A 14,970-nucleotide genomic window follows, 5' to 3' on the forward strand; every position below is an offset into this window, starting at 1 on the left:
GAGTAAGCATCTTTTAATTTCATAGCTGCAGTCACCATCTGCAGTGATTTTGGAGCCCCCAAAAATAAAGTCTGACACTGTTTCCACTGTTTCCCCATCTATTTCCCATGAAGTGATGGGACCAGATGCCATGATCTTCTGTGCTCATTACAGCTATACAAACGTTACCACCCTCAATGATCTCAACAGTTACATGAAAAGTTATCAATATGCGCATTTGAGAGATGAGGAAACTATCAGGATCTTATATTGTGCAAACGATCAATCCAAAATTCACACTCAGGTTTGTTTTACCTGCAGCTCTTAAACTCTCTTATCAAGGACGATATATGACGATGGTGTTGACACTGATGTTATGAAGGTAATGGTGATCTGAAAACGGTAGTAGTGCTAGAAAAACCATCAACAGAAGAATTGTTAATAACAGGAGAGCTAAGACATGCAATTTTTAAAAATGGTCTTGCTAGGCAACATTTATACTAATTATAGTCATTTATGTGAATCGTGTACAATTATGCCTAATTATAAGTCACCACAATAATATTTATGTACAAAAATAAATATGTCAGAATAACTTTGATCTAAAATGTATTTGATTATAATAGTCATCTCTCTATATATGTAATCAGACTTCACTGTTGCCCAGGTTCTAACATGCACGTGTGACATCTTGACAGCATTTTATATTCTGCAAAAGATGCTGTCTGAGGACATTCTCAAGCACCAGACATTATCAAGTATTGGGAGGAAACAGGCAACTAATAATAACAAAATAGGGTATGGCTCTGGAGAATCTCAGGGTGTGGTCATTTCATCCTGACCTCTGCCATGAATTATGATAGTCATAATTCTATAGATTAGGAAACTGAGGCTAGATTCAATGAAATAGCTCATCCATAGACTTTAGTTTTCTATTCACAACTAAAAAAGTGAAATTTATTGCTAGTGAAACACCCAGATTCAGTAACCCCACCCCCAAAAAATCTCTTTTCTTCAAAGAAATCAAAAGCCCACCCATTCTCTATTAGTTGGAGGAAATCTCACTTTAATTGTTTAAAGCATAATTTCTCATCTACTGAGCCCAATCATTTTGGTTGTTGGAACCAGCTTTATGAATGAAAATAAAGAGCCCACTGGGGGTTAAAACCTAATCAAAAACAAGAAACCATCAGCTAGCCCATGTGCCTGCTGCTGCTGCTTGTTCACTTCAGTCATGTCTGACTTTGTGCGACCCCATAGATGGCAGCCCACCAGGCTCCCCCATCCCTGGGATTAGACTCCCATTATACCTGCCACACCTCAAGGACCAGAGAGACTTAACTAGGTAAACATCTACCCTCATCCAGGGAAGGGAAAATTTCTAATAAAGATTAAATAACCAACATTATCCAACTTAATTCCACAGAAAGCAAAGAAGAAATAATGGCAATAATGTTTGGTAGGGAAGGAGCTAGGTAAAAACCAGAAGCTTGGGCCACTGCCTGCATCAGGACCCTTCAGGATAGAGAGCTCTAAAGCAAGTATCAAGGTTTATGTTAGGTTCAGACTTTGCAGCCGCAGACATGAGAGGGCATCAGGTAAGGTGCATAGCTGATCTTTATAGTAGGATGACTGCATTGCTGAAAATACAGAAAATTCCCTGAAAAGCAAATTCCTATATTTAAGACATAGGTTGAGAAAAGTCTCGCCAAACCAAGGACAATGAGTTGCTTGTGTTTAGGATTTTGCAAACCACTTTGTCCATCCACTCTTACAGATAATCAAAAATTGCCGGAGGATGAATCAGTTAGCATTTTCATCAAGAGGTTTTGTGAAGCAGATACTCTGAGAACTGACCTTTCAGTCTGTGCACTTGGGGCCATGTACATCCCCAGCTCATTTCCATTCACAAGGCCTGGTCATATTATACTTAAGCAGAATGTCAGCAATCCAGACCATGGAATAATCCCAAGGTACGGTCCCTTTGTACTTTCCAACTCTAAAATGGATGTGCAATGACATTTGGAGTAGCTAATGTGACTAAGGTCAATGTTTTACACTGATTGTTGAGACAATATTAATAGCTAATATTTATTGGGGACTTAGTATATGCCGGGCACTCTTCCAAGTACCTTACATGGATTAACTCATTTAATCCTCACATCAGCCCTTGGAGACACACACTATTACTACTCTCATTTAACCCATGTGGAAATAGGTACAGATGTTAAGAAACGTCCTTAAGGTCGTAGATTTTAATAAGAAAATTTCTGGACCACTGAAGTAGGGGAAAGTTAAATTGTTATAAATGCATCTGAAGTGACTGATATCTTTGTTACCTCAAAAGCAAACTGAGCCCCCTCTTGACCTTCAGCTGTTAGAGGTGTGGTACATTAAGATGTCTTACTCATCTATGCAACTCCCGGTCACTTGTCAGGGCCAGGCTGGTCAATAAATGTTGAATGAATACCCTGCTTACCTTATATTTCACAATATCTATATCTATGTGACAACTTTAAAGGGTATTTAAAGGCTAGAACAATCTGCATTCATTTTGAGGATCAAGTCTATCATTTATTAAGCCTACTAATCTGTCTGCCTGCCAATCTCTCCTATACACTGTGACAGATGATACACTGTCTTTTATGTTGACATTTTCATCCAAGGACCTTGACGTGCATTGTGAACCTGATCCTACTCATAAAAATATTCATGCATTCCAGGGAGCACATTCGCTCAGAATCTAAAGGTGCGTCCACGGCTGCAAACTAACTGGCAGACAGCTCAGGATCCTGCTGCAGATGTGTTTTGCTTGGCTGGCAGTGTTTAAAATTTTTATTTGAATGTGTAGATCAGGCCTGCCTTTCTTTGCAAATAAAGCTAGATTCACACATTTTGTTACCTGAAAGTGAAAGGGTCAGTAGCTCAGTCGTGCCCGACTCTTTGCAATCCCATGTACTGCAGCCTGCCAGGCTCCTCTGGCCATTGAATCCTCCAGGCAAGAATACTGGAGTGGGTTACCATTTTCATTACCTGCCTGGACCCAAAAGTGTTTAAAAGTGAGTCCTCCAATCTACTGGTACCCAGGGATTTGGAGTAGACTGAATAGAGACCTCTGTGCTCCTAAAATTTATAATCTATAGTCAGCACTTCAGGTGGATAGAAAACTTTTCATGCAATGAGGCCACTAAATATCCTTTATTTCAAATGACTCCTTCCATATACACATATCTAATTCTCCTAGAAGAGACTCAGGATCACCTCATTCCTATTTTCAAAGCATCCCTGAGATACACTCATTATGGCCACATCTTCAGAAATGGATAAACTACAACCCAGGGAAGGACAGACAATCCTACAGGTATCCAGTGATGGAATGCTCCAGAATAAAGCAAATGCTTTCACTCCGAGTTTACCCACTAGACTGGAATGTTCTCTGTTACATTTTTCATCTTAAAACCCCTCTTGTGAAGAAATGAGATTTATTCAAGACATCACCATGGTTTATTCTTGGACTCCTCTTTGCCGGACACCCTGGAGAGAAGAGAGGCTGACTTGGAGGTGGACCACTGCAGTAGTTGAGAATAACAGCCACATGTCCTGTATGATAGAGATGATGGGGCTTAGGAGGGGCTCACAGTCCTCCAGGACTGCTTGCTCTCTTTCGATATGACCTCTTGGATTCAGCTTTTGAGTCAATGTGAAGCTGCGGCCAACCAGATCTCTCTTACTGCCTCAGTGTTATTTACAGTCTGGATCTGGTCCATGGTGTGGAGTACAGCAGTGTCAATCAATACTTCTTACACTGTAGACATTTACGTGCCATTGATGGAGAACTTTCCATTTCTTCCTGTAGTCCCACTGACTAGCTCTCTCTGCTCAGGCCCATTAGAGAACTCAGCTGTGAAATTATCAGGGAGTAAATGCCAGGCCTTATCACTGGTGTGTACCTTCCAGTAAGAGCCTTCCCTATTTGCTCCACTGGAAGATAGGTGGCTTTCCTTGGCATTCTTTTTTGCTGCAGGATTGTTCTAATTGTCTCTGGATTGGTCTCAGGGACTCTGGAGCATTTGTTTGGGATAACGATGAGCAACACATCACCAAACATGATAAATGACAATGGAGTTTTGTGGCTTGAACTCTTTCCTTCTTCAAGAAAGCACTGCCTTAGTGCTCAATTTGCCGTAGAGTCACCTTATTGTATAACAATCAGAGTCCGTCTTTTTCTAACTGTTGTCTCTCATTCGGAATTATCTAAAACAAAGTATTAAGTAGCACCAATCCTGGCTGTAAACAGTGATCCTACTAATGCCTGAAATGAGGTTGGTTACTTTCTTCTATGTAGCTCAAGGATTCCTCACCTCTGATCAAAAGTCACATGCAAATAAAGATGGGGGTCTCTGTGCCACCACCCCCACAGGCCAGACTTCTATGCCCTGATGCTTCTTCTGCCTACTCAGGGTTCCCCAAGAACCAGTGAAGTGCTTCACCTAGGCTTACCCCACTTAGGAGTTCTCCCAGGTGTTCTCAGGTGACAGCAATCCAATTCCTAGTGCTTCAGAAACTGGCTCTGCTCAGCTGTTAATGATGCTAATCACTGATGGTACCCACTGAGCTAACAATTTCGCATTTCTATCTTTTGATAGAGGGAATTTCTTGAGTCATTGCCTTATCCCAAAGGCAGACCAAGGAGAACTACAGCCCTCTGGGTAACACTGACACCAACTCAGATTTCCATTCCTACACTTCCCTGAAAGCTATGCTGCCTTGCTCATCACATGGGTTTGTTCCTATGGCATAAAATCACACATAAACTCAGTAGAAAACTGTTGATGGTGTTTAAGGTTCTGCACAGGGGCAGCCGCTCCGTCTCCAGAGTTCTCTCCTGCCTCCTCTGCTCTCTGAACAGTAAGCAGCAGCAAGCAGCTGCCACCCTTGAGGGGATGGCTCCTGTTGAGTGAAATTTCTGAATCTCTTTGGGATCTGATTTTAGGATATAATGTTTGTTGTCCTTCTTGGGCACTGGGCCCAGTAAAGTAAGACCTCTTCAAATAGTCAAGCCTGAACGGGGGCTGGGGGCTTTCCTGGTGGCTCAGTGGTACAGAAACTGCCTGCCAGTGCAGGAGACACAGGTTGGATCCCTGTTCCGGGAAGATCCCATGTGCCATGGGGCAACTAGGCCTGTGCGCCACAATTATTGAGCCCGCACTTGAGAGCCCATGAGCCACAACTACTGAAGCCCACATGCCCTAGAGCCTGTTCTCTGCAACAAGAGAAGCTACCGCAATGAGAAGCTGCCCACTGCAACTAGAGATTAGCCTCCGCAGCAACTAAGATCGAGCATAACCATAAATAAATAAAATTGTGAATGGGGCTGCAAGACCTGTAACCAATGAGAGGAGTTCGCTGCCTAAGGAGATGGAAGGTGAAAATGAAGAAAGAGCCAACAAAGAGAAAATCAGGGCCTCATGCCTCAGTGTCTCCTACTTGTATGACCGTGTCCAGCCTAAAAGGGCAGTAGCCCTGAGCATTCCTGTGGAGTCAGCAAGTGCTCTGAGCTAGCCAAGGGAAGCAGTGCATGTGAGGAGAGGAAGCACAGCTCTTGTATTTTTGAACACTGCATCATTGGTCTCAGAGCTGATCTGAACTTTGTTTTCTAATAATCAGGAATCATAAATGACAGAGGAGGAAAAAAACAAGCTTGGCACCTCCCAAGGCCTATCCCCATGGCAGGATCAGGACCAAGGCGCCAGCACTTTTCATTCCCTGAGTTGAAGAGGTGCTATAACGGCAAAACTCACTGAAGCAAAGGAAGATGCAGTGACTGGAAATGTCTTTGTCCCTAAAATACCCCACTGGCTTTTAAACAGGGAGAGGACTGAGAGGATGCCAGCCCAAGGACCCGACGTGGCTCCCTGGGGAGATTTGGTGCCCTACAGCCTCAGCATTGGCTGGGATCCTGCCATAAAAGCATCTGCTTCCTCCAGGTGCGGCCAAAAAGGAACTCTTCAAAGGTCCTGACTCTCCAAACAGACGTGACTGAAGCAGCAAAATCTCTAGGAGGAAAAGCAGGGTTGGCTTTAGAGAAAAGCTGGTCCCAGTGCTCTGGGGAAGGGGCTTATAAAAGCAATGAGAGGGACAGCTTTGAAAGGAAGATATTCAGTGAGAAAGGGATTCAATAAGGAAAGGTGGTCCAACAAGAAATCATAGCTTTGGTAATTTTCTGGGAAGACAAAAAATAACTCTGAATGTTCTGTTTGGTGGCTGGAATCCTGGGTGGGGGGTGGGGGGGTACCTTTTGAAGGTTCTAGCACCAAGTAACCTGCCTTCTCAATCAAGTCTTTCGGTCAAATAGCTTGAGAGAAGCTGGTGTTGGTTTTAGTCAAGTAATTTCCCAGATATGCTGCAGGTGAACCAACACTGGAGCCCACTTAACAACTCTGGGATGAAGGGGAAGCCCTGTGGCAGAGAGCACGTCAGATGAAGGGAAATGTGCTTTTCAACAAGACCCAGTCACAAGTAGGGTTGATTTTTCTCGTGCAAGAGAAACACAGCAATAACACCCGACGAAATACACCCTCTTCGCTCCTTTGAAGTACTGTTGAAAGACCACTGCCACTCGTGACTCTTCTGTGAAGCAATTAAAGCAGGTTCTACCTCCAGACAGAGAGGAAAACCTTCATTTTCTTAAGGGACTCATTCAAGGTCACACTGAGCTAGGGACAGAAACAAGAATTCCTGCCTCCAGTTTAATTCTTTTTATTACATCATCCCACCTCTACTGGATAAATTTCCTAAGAAGGGTAGCTTAAAGACAGAGCTAATAAAGAAGGGTTTATATGGATGTGGGATTGTAGGAAATGAACCAGAATGCTGGCTTCTGAAGACATTCCTGGGCCCACACAAGAGATGAGGGAGAATCAAGCAGGAGGATGCAGGTCAATTAGAAAATGATGGAGCCAGTTGTTTCTAAACTCAACATTCTTTAATCTGTAAGGTAGAGTCAAATGATGAAATGAATAATCCTTCCCAGGAAGCAGTGAAAACAGGTGATCACAAAAAAAGCAACAGAGGCAAATAAACACAGATACTCATAATAAAATCTATTTAATAATACAAATCCTTAAAAAATAATTACTAGGGTATTTCACTCTCCAGATAAATTCCTCTCACCCTTTCTTTTTCAACATTTTCCCCCTCAGATCGACCCTAAGGAACTCAGCAATATATTTGTATTTCCTCTAATTCAGTATTGGAAAGGAAACAAAGAACTGTTTTAAAAAATGCATTTCACTGACGTGTCCTCGTCCTGCTTGACAATCATATTCACATAAAAAAAATTATGCCAACATCAGACACACCTCAGTCAACTGCCCACCTGCTCTGGTCTCACTCTTCCTACACTGGGCTAAAATGCATTCCAATATTTCCAGTTTCACAGTTATCATCACCTCATTCTCTGGAACTCGATGGCTCACAATCCCTCAGGACAACCCTGGTCAGGACAATCAGTGCCTTGAGGTAGAAGCTACCACCACCCCGCCACCCCCAGTGCAGATGTGACCTTTCTAACACAAGTCAATTTCTGTGAGAAGGACCTGGCTTTCTTTTATGTCCACCTGGGCCATTTCCCTGGAAAGGAGGGGATATTGGATGTCCAGCTATTCTGCTACAGCTCCTTAATAAGATCAGCTTCCCAAAGTCAAAGGAAAAGAGACCAAGAAGGTGGGAAGTGATGTTGGGAGATCCAGAGTAGGGGGACATTCTGCATTTTGCCATTTTAACCGTCAAACCTGATTCTACAGGACAGCCCAGCCCTGCTTTCCAGCCACATATGCCTGGTACTGGGTCTGCATTCTGGCACTGCCTTCATCACCACACACTGTCGTTCCAAGCCGCTGTGCTTGAAGAAGTCACTGGTGTCCTCCTCCTCCCCCCTGCCTCCGTGAGAAAAGTGATCAAAGGCACGGCATTGGCAACATGCCGCTGTTATGTAATCAGACTCAGCTGAGGGCAGAACCAAGCAGGAATCTATATACCGTGGAGGCCAAGTTCACTGTCATCCCAACCCGGGACTACTCCGTTTTCTGGACCGACATGAGCTCACATTGTTGCTGCAGCTCAAATTCAGGGATTTGTCCTAGCCTTCCTCGAGGCTGGAACCCAAGACCACAGGAGCAGTCTCAATTCTCAGCCCAAGTGCCTTCTGTCACTTGAGAGCTGCAAATTTAGATGTAGGAGGACAACTTTCTATGAGGAGGGCTAAATGAGGCATCTACTTGACCAATTTTTAATGGAAACTAGTAGAAATGAGTGTCTCTCTCATGCTGAGTTCTGTTTCAGTTAACTTTATTGTGGAGAGGGGGCTGGCAAAGAGAAGGCTATGACATTTTAAAAACAACTAGCTGAGGCCTGGAGGTTTTTCTTTCTCTCTTTTTCCAAGGATGCTGCAGTCCAAGGGGAAAAACAATGGGAGTGGGGAGGCGGAGAAACCATCTTCTCCCTGGCACTCTCAAAGCCTGACGCGGTGCCAGCCGCTCCACCAACTGTCTGGAGAGAAGGTAACTGTCACTCTTCTCACCGTAACTTCTTGCTTTCAGATCAGTGGCTGGCAGGTTTATCTGCTTCTGAGCAGCTTCGGAGCCGCGTCAGTGACACTGGCTACGTCAGCAAGAGCAATCGGAAGGGAGCATGATGCCACTGCCAGCAGAGGTGGGAGGGAAGATTGTAGCCTTCAAGAAAATTCTTAGGTCTGTTCGTGTGGCTGACTCGCTCACATTGACTTAGATGACTGCCACTGATTTCAGAAAGCCAGAAGGAAATAGGTAGCTTTATACGGCCATTTTCGAGTTGGGGGTGCAGGAGGTTTTAGTTAGTAAAGGCTTACGCTTTCAAACCCCTTGTGTAGGACCTGCCTCCAACTTAGGAGAGGGTGGGCTTCAATCAGAGGATGGAGTCAAAGTGAACACCACCACCCAGCAAGTGCCTGAAGCCCCCGTCCACACGCCTCCAGTGATTACTGCAGTAATTCTGGCCCATTTCAGGTCACCCATAGTTCTAGCTGCTTTCATTTTTGTCGTTATGATAAACAGGACATAGTGATCACCAAGGGTCCTTGACACAGCGCTATTCTATGATCTATTTTTTTTTAAGTAGGTTTAAAGGCATCTGTTCTTGGAGCAGCAACCCCTGAAGTTCATGGTTGCAAAGATAGAATTCTATTTCATCGACTTCTGGTTCAGGACTTTCTGGTTAAAAACAATGATAAGGTGAAAAGACATAACATGACTAACACACAGTCCAAATGCTTTCAAAGATATTGTTTTGGGAAAAGAAAGAAACTCTAAGGTAAAGATAGGTGGGGAACTTTGAAATATGTTCTTTAGCCCAGTCTTGGTCAAAGGTGAAAAATTTCCACAGACAGCACAGCCCCATGATTCCTGATAGCTCTAAAAGCAGCAAGTTAAAGTCAAAATCTTGTATCAAAAACTCATGTTGATTAGATTTGAAGAAATAACTTTGCCTAATTCATGGATATGGAGACAGTGTCAGGGTTCAGAAAATGGCAGTTCTCATCTCAGTATATTCTTAAGATTATAAATAACCTCTGGAGTAATGCTCAAGGCCAGGCTCTAGTGGGAATTTAACATTATGGAATGACAATTATTAGTAACTTGCTGGGCAACCATGGCCAACGCACTGAATTTCCTATGCTTCCATTTCATCACCTATTCTGCCCCCAATAAGCTAAAGATGAGGAAGTTAAGCTGTTTCTCAGGTTTACTGAGGAACACATCTAAAGGTCATTATTTGAAGTAAAGGGATCAATACCACATTTGGAGTCACTAGCCTCATGGTCACTTGCAGGTCTGGATCAAAGCCATAACTGATACGCAGTACTTCTTCCGAGGTTCTTACCTTGGGACCTTGAACCCCATGGGAGGCCATAAATGGGCTTTAAAATGAACCCACCTGCTCTGATCTAGGGGCAGGACACCCACTGACACAAACAGTTTAAGAAGCATTGTCCTACAGTAAGCCTTGGTTACAGGTGTACCAAAAAAAAAAAAACCAGCGACACTGCTTGATGGAGAGGAACAGTCTAGGAGGATGGTCACAGAAGCCAAAGGAAATACGCAGCATCAGATCTCGAGAAAACCATCAGGACTTCACCTTGACCTTCTGGGTCATCTATCCATTCGGACTGAGCCTATCTGTCAGAATGGAATTTCTCCAATCAGCAATACCTGCTGCTGCTGCTGCTGCTAAGTTGCTTCAGTCGTGTCCGACTCTTAGCGACCCCATGGACTGCAGCCCACCAGGCTCCTCCGTCCATGGCCAGAGTACTGGACTGGGGTGCCATTGCCTTCTCCGCAGCAATAGCTACAGGATCATTAATAATAAGCAGAAGAAATGACTGACTGAGGAAGGCAAAAGGCAGGAAGCACCTGGAGGAGCTGCCAACCATTCAATACCTGTTGGAAGGAAATACTTCCAACACCTGTTGGAAGGAAAGCCTAAGGATTTCACAGGGCTTTGTTGGTGTGAAGGAACAGGCAGATTCACAGCAAAAAGGCTGTAAAGAGTGGTAAACATGAGGCTGTCTTGTTCAAAGTGTGAGAGCTGAGACTGAGGTCTGGGTCTGTGGATCAGAGTCAGGATGAAGAGATGGATAATTCTATAGTATCAAAAGGCAGTATCAAAGGGTAAGAAAGAAAAAAAGTGAAGTCACTCAGTCATGTCCGACTCTTTGCGACCCCATGGACTGTAGCTTACCAGGCTCCTCGGTCTGTGGGATTTTCCAGGCAAGGGTACTGGAGTGGGTTGCCATTTCCTTCTCCAGGACCAAAGGGTAGTACCAAAGGGTAGTAGGTCCCAAACAAGACCCAAGTCCCAGCCCCAAAAGAGAAACCATATTTGGAAGTAAAACTAAAGGGATTTGTAGGGAACACTCCAAGGAGAGGGGAATGGTGCAAAAGAAGGACAAGAGCTCAGTTGGGATCTTCAGAAACCAGGTTTGAAGGTGGCACTTAGAAAAAGAGGGAGAGAATTGGAAAGGATTCCAATTCCTGAGATCCAGGCAACAAATAAAATGCTCTAACACAGAGCAACTTACAGCTTACAAAACATTTGGACATTCACTATCTCATTTAATCCTTATCACCCTGAAAAGCTGGTGTAATTTTCTTTATTTGACCCATGAGGAAACTGAGGCTAGGAAGGGTGGATTATGCGACTTGCTCAAGGTCACTTGGCTAAAGTCAGAGCTGGGACTGCATCCCAATGCTCCCACCCCTCCTGATTGTTATCCACTTGGAAAACCTTTATGTTAACTCCTAAGGGGCAAGGTTGATGTGATTACAAGGAACTCCACCCCCACCACTATCCCCGCCACTTGCCCTAAAATCTGGGGCGGAGCAGCGCCCCCCGGTGCCAGGGAGGGGACCCGAGTGACGCGGAGCCACAGCCCGGGGTTTCCCTGTCCTGCCGGGCTCTGAAGAGCGAACAGCAGAAACCACGGTTCTTACACTCGGAGCAGTCAAGTAACGCTCCAGCAGCAGCTGCTGGTTCGGGGCTTAAAGTGCGAGGGGCAGTGCTGGGCGAATTCCCTTCCAAGCGATCCTAGGTCCGGGACCCAGCCCGGGCGCCGGCTTCTCCGTATCCCAAGCTCGCCCCTGCCCCACTGGTTCCTTCTGGCGGTTCTCCAGTGCGTTGAGGAGGCGACAGGAGCCTGGGGTGGAATATTGGGGTGAAAGAGCGGGTCGACTCTGGGGCAACAGTTTCCACTTCTGATCCTCCGGGTCAGAACCATGAGCAAACCCTGCCTGGAAGTTTGGGCATCAAAGGTTTCAGATCAACTAGCAAGTTGCCGGGAGAGCAGTAGAGGCGGGGGAAGATGGGGGTCTGGGGTGGGGGTGGCGATAGGGGAAAAAGGGACAGGCAGGAAGAGATGCCCCTTCCCACGCAGCCCCCCTGCGGCCCCGCGGGTGGGTGGCCGGTCCGTCTCTGCAGCCCGCGGGTGCGGAGAACGCGCCGGGCATCGGGCACCGCGCATCGGGCACCTGGGCGCAGCGCAGCCCCTCCTCGCCCGGTTCCGCGCTCCTCCCCATCTGCCCGCCGCCTCGCCCCCGCCGCGAAGACTCACAGTCCGCAGAAACTGGATCTCGTCCTCGCCTCCTTCTCCCCCTTCGGCCATGGCTCCCGAGGCGTCGGCGGTGCCCCAACCTCCGGCGCCTCTGCTTCCACCGGCAGCCGCTCGGCGTGCGCCCACAGCTGCTGCGCTCTTTCTCCTCCTCCTTCTCCTCCTTCTCCTCCTCCTCCTCCGGCTCCTGGCTCTGCCTCAGCAGCACCGAGCTAATCCCCGACCATATAGGGAGCTGGGCAACACTCCACTGCACTGCAGAGCGCCAACGCCAACCAAGCAGCCCGCCTACCCTCTCGCCTCTCGCCCCAGCCAAGTGCGCGGCGGCCACCGAGCCCGCGGACAGCGCAGCGCCTGGCGCACAGAGCGGGCGGGGGCGGCGCTGCGACCCGGGCGGGGGCAGTGGGGCCTCCCCCGCAACGCACCGCGCCGCTCCGCCAGCTCAGCGGAGACGTGCGCCCCGCGGCGACGAGAGAGTGCCCCTACCCTGCTCGGATTCGCAAACAAAGGCCAGTTGCTTAGCTCCAGCGTGCCCAGACTAGGCATCTACCCTCTCTCTTTGCCCACTCTGCCCTCGTGCATGTGTGTGTGTGTTTGTGTGTGTATTGGGCTCCAATGCTTTGCTCCAACCTGAGTGCCTCGTTCGGACCCCCAGCCGCGGAAGGCTGAGAGAGGCGTGCCTGTGATCTTCTGATCAGCAGAGAGCAAACGGTGCAATGAGGATGTCTGTCCATTCCTAATAAAGTTTGCCTTTGCCTTTGCTTGCATGGCCCTTTCTGAGAACCCCTTCTCCTCTGCAAAACCCAGTCAGTATGTTTTACCAAACTGCTTAATTATCCATTGTTGGTGGACGGAGTACCATCTCTCTGCACCTCAGAAACCTTCCAGGGATTCCCCCATTCCATCCACAGTTCAGAGGTTAGGTGGCATGAACTGGTTCTCTCTGCCTACCCTCCTCTCCTAAATTTCTTCTGCATTTTAGTGTACCAGCCCTGGGAACTCTGTAAAAGAGAAACAGTGAGACCTCTTCTGTCTTCGGACTGCTGACATCTCACTCAGCCTTAGGTCACTTTCTGGAGCTGGGAGGCTGTCAGATTGTTCATTGCTAAAGCTGAGGTTTCAGGATGTCCCCTTCTGTCTGCTGGCCAAGAAATTCCAGGGCCAGAGAAGCTTTCAAGAGAAGGCACGCTAGGAAGAGCTGCACACCTAGGTTGAAAAGAAACCGGAAAGAGGTATGGTGACAATTCTGGGCTACTGGTGGCACAGAACACTGGAAACCTCAACCAATTCCGCAGCTTCCTTGTGGACAGCCTCTTTCTTGATTCTGCCTTAAGACCTCTTTCCTGGGCTCCAGTTCTGCTTTGTCTACTGGACATCAGAGATGCTAAGAAGAATGTGGTGTTGTTGTTTTATATTTTACCAAAGCTGCTTCCTTCCAGAGGTTGCACCTTGACCCTTGTTCCTCTTCTGAAGCCTGCCTAGAATAAACCAAGCCATCTGCACATCTTGGCCCTTTACATATTGGAGGGCACCTGTCATGCTCACCCTCATCCACTTTTCCCACCTCCTGACTAAAGATTCCTCTTTCCCTTGCCGTCCTCTAGCATAGTTTCCAAAGCCTCCATCATCTCTGATGGCCTTGTTATAAGCATTCCAGTTTGTCTTCTTCCTCCTAAATCAGAGTGCTCTCCTCCTTTGGACAGTCTGTACACAAAGCCTAATTGGATTGGCTTTGGAGCAGCACCAATGACACTTTATGTGTACATTTACCTAGAATTTCTGTAGTGTTTTTTTTTTTTTCTTTCCCACATGAGCCACTAACATCAAAACTTTAACATTTTGTTCATGTCCAAATATTGATACTTAAGTACCAGCTTTAAAAAATATTTCTATTATAATTTATTTTATTTCTATCTATGGTCCCTTAAGACATTTTAAAAATCTAGATTATACCATTTCAAAGTGCTGATTATCACTATAGTATGGCCTACCTTTGCCATACCTTCTTGGGTGATGTTGCATACTTTCATCTAAGACTATTTGACAGGTAAAGAACCTACATAAATATAGTATTTTGCATCCCTAATTTTTTCCTGTTCATGAGACTACAAATACATTTTCACACACTTTACTGAAATCAAGATATGTGAGATAGAACATTACCTGCTTTATTGGTCAAATAACCTCTGAGAAAAAGGAAGTGGTAATGAGTGATCTAACACTGTGAATGTATCCAATTGGATTTGGGGTGATCCTTACATTCCTTTAGTGTGTTTAAAAGTGAGCTGTTTAAGTATCCAGTCTAGGATTGATTCTGGGGCTCAGCATACATTTGGGGGAACGTAGAACATTTGTCCCTATGTGAAATCCTCTTCCAATCTTTAAAATGTCCCCCAAATTCACCAATAGTGATGCTCTAAACAGGTGAAAACATTATCTCATTACTTTAGGATTTATTTAATCCAGGTCTGCAGATATAACACTGAATACGACAGCTGAATCCCTTGTTCTCAGAGACACTTGAAAGAAAGGAAACTGGATGGATAAGATAGATAGATGACAGATTTCAGATATTGGGCTTTGTTAGTCCTTCCATGAAGCCTGGGATAGAATAAACTAAGATTGTTACTTGTCTTAAGTTATACATCTGGTAAGTGGCAGAGCTGTCATTCAGACATGGATTGTCTGACTCCAAGCCTAATACTTTTTGGTACTTTTTGTCCTGTGCCACCTTGCTTCTAGGGCAGTAAAGTGGAAACCATCAGTTTGATATACCCCTTCCCCACCACCCAACACCATCACATATTAGGCTTGTTCTCCTACACCCTGTATTTCAAACTGTCTCTCGG

At 45.8% G+C, this 14,970-nt stretch overlaps 1 protein-coding gene across 1 annotated transcript in view; it reads right to left on the reverse strand.

Moving 5' to 3' along the window:
* Positions 1–12,242, reverse strand: part of RYR3 (ryanodine receptor 3) — a 567,299-nt gene extending 555,057 nt beyond the window's left edge. The window contains exon 1 of the mRNA XM_010844173.1: positions 12,125–12,242. Coding sequence (XP_010842475.1) covers positions 12,125–12,175 — 51 coding nt within the window. The 5' untranslated portion in view covers positions 12,176–12,242. The remainder of the gene's footprint in view (positions 1–12,124) is intronic.
* Between the last annotated feature and the right edge of the window lie 2,728 nt (positions 12,243–14,970).

Source organism: Bison bison, unplaced genomic scaffold (genome assembly GCF_000754665.1).
Source record: "Bison bison bison isolate TAMUID 2011002044 unplaced genomic scaffold, Bison_UMD1.0 scf7180017864197, whole genome shotgun sequence".
NCBI lineage: Eukaryota > Metazoa > Chordata > Mammalia > Artiodactyla > Bovidae > Bison > Bison bison.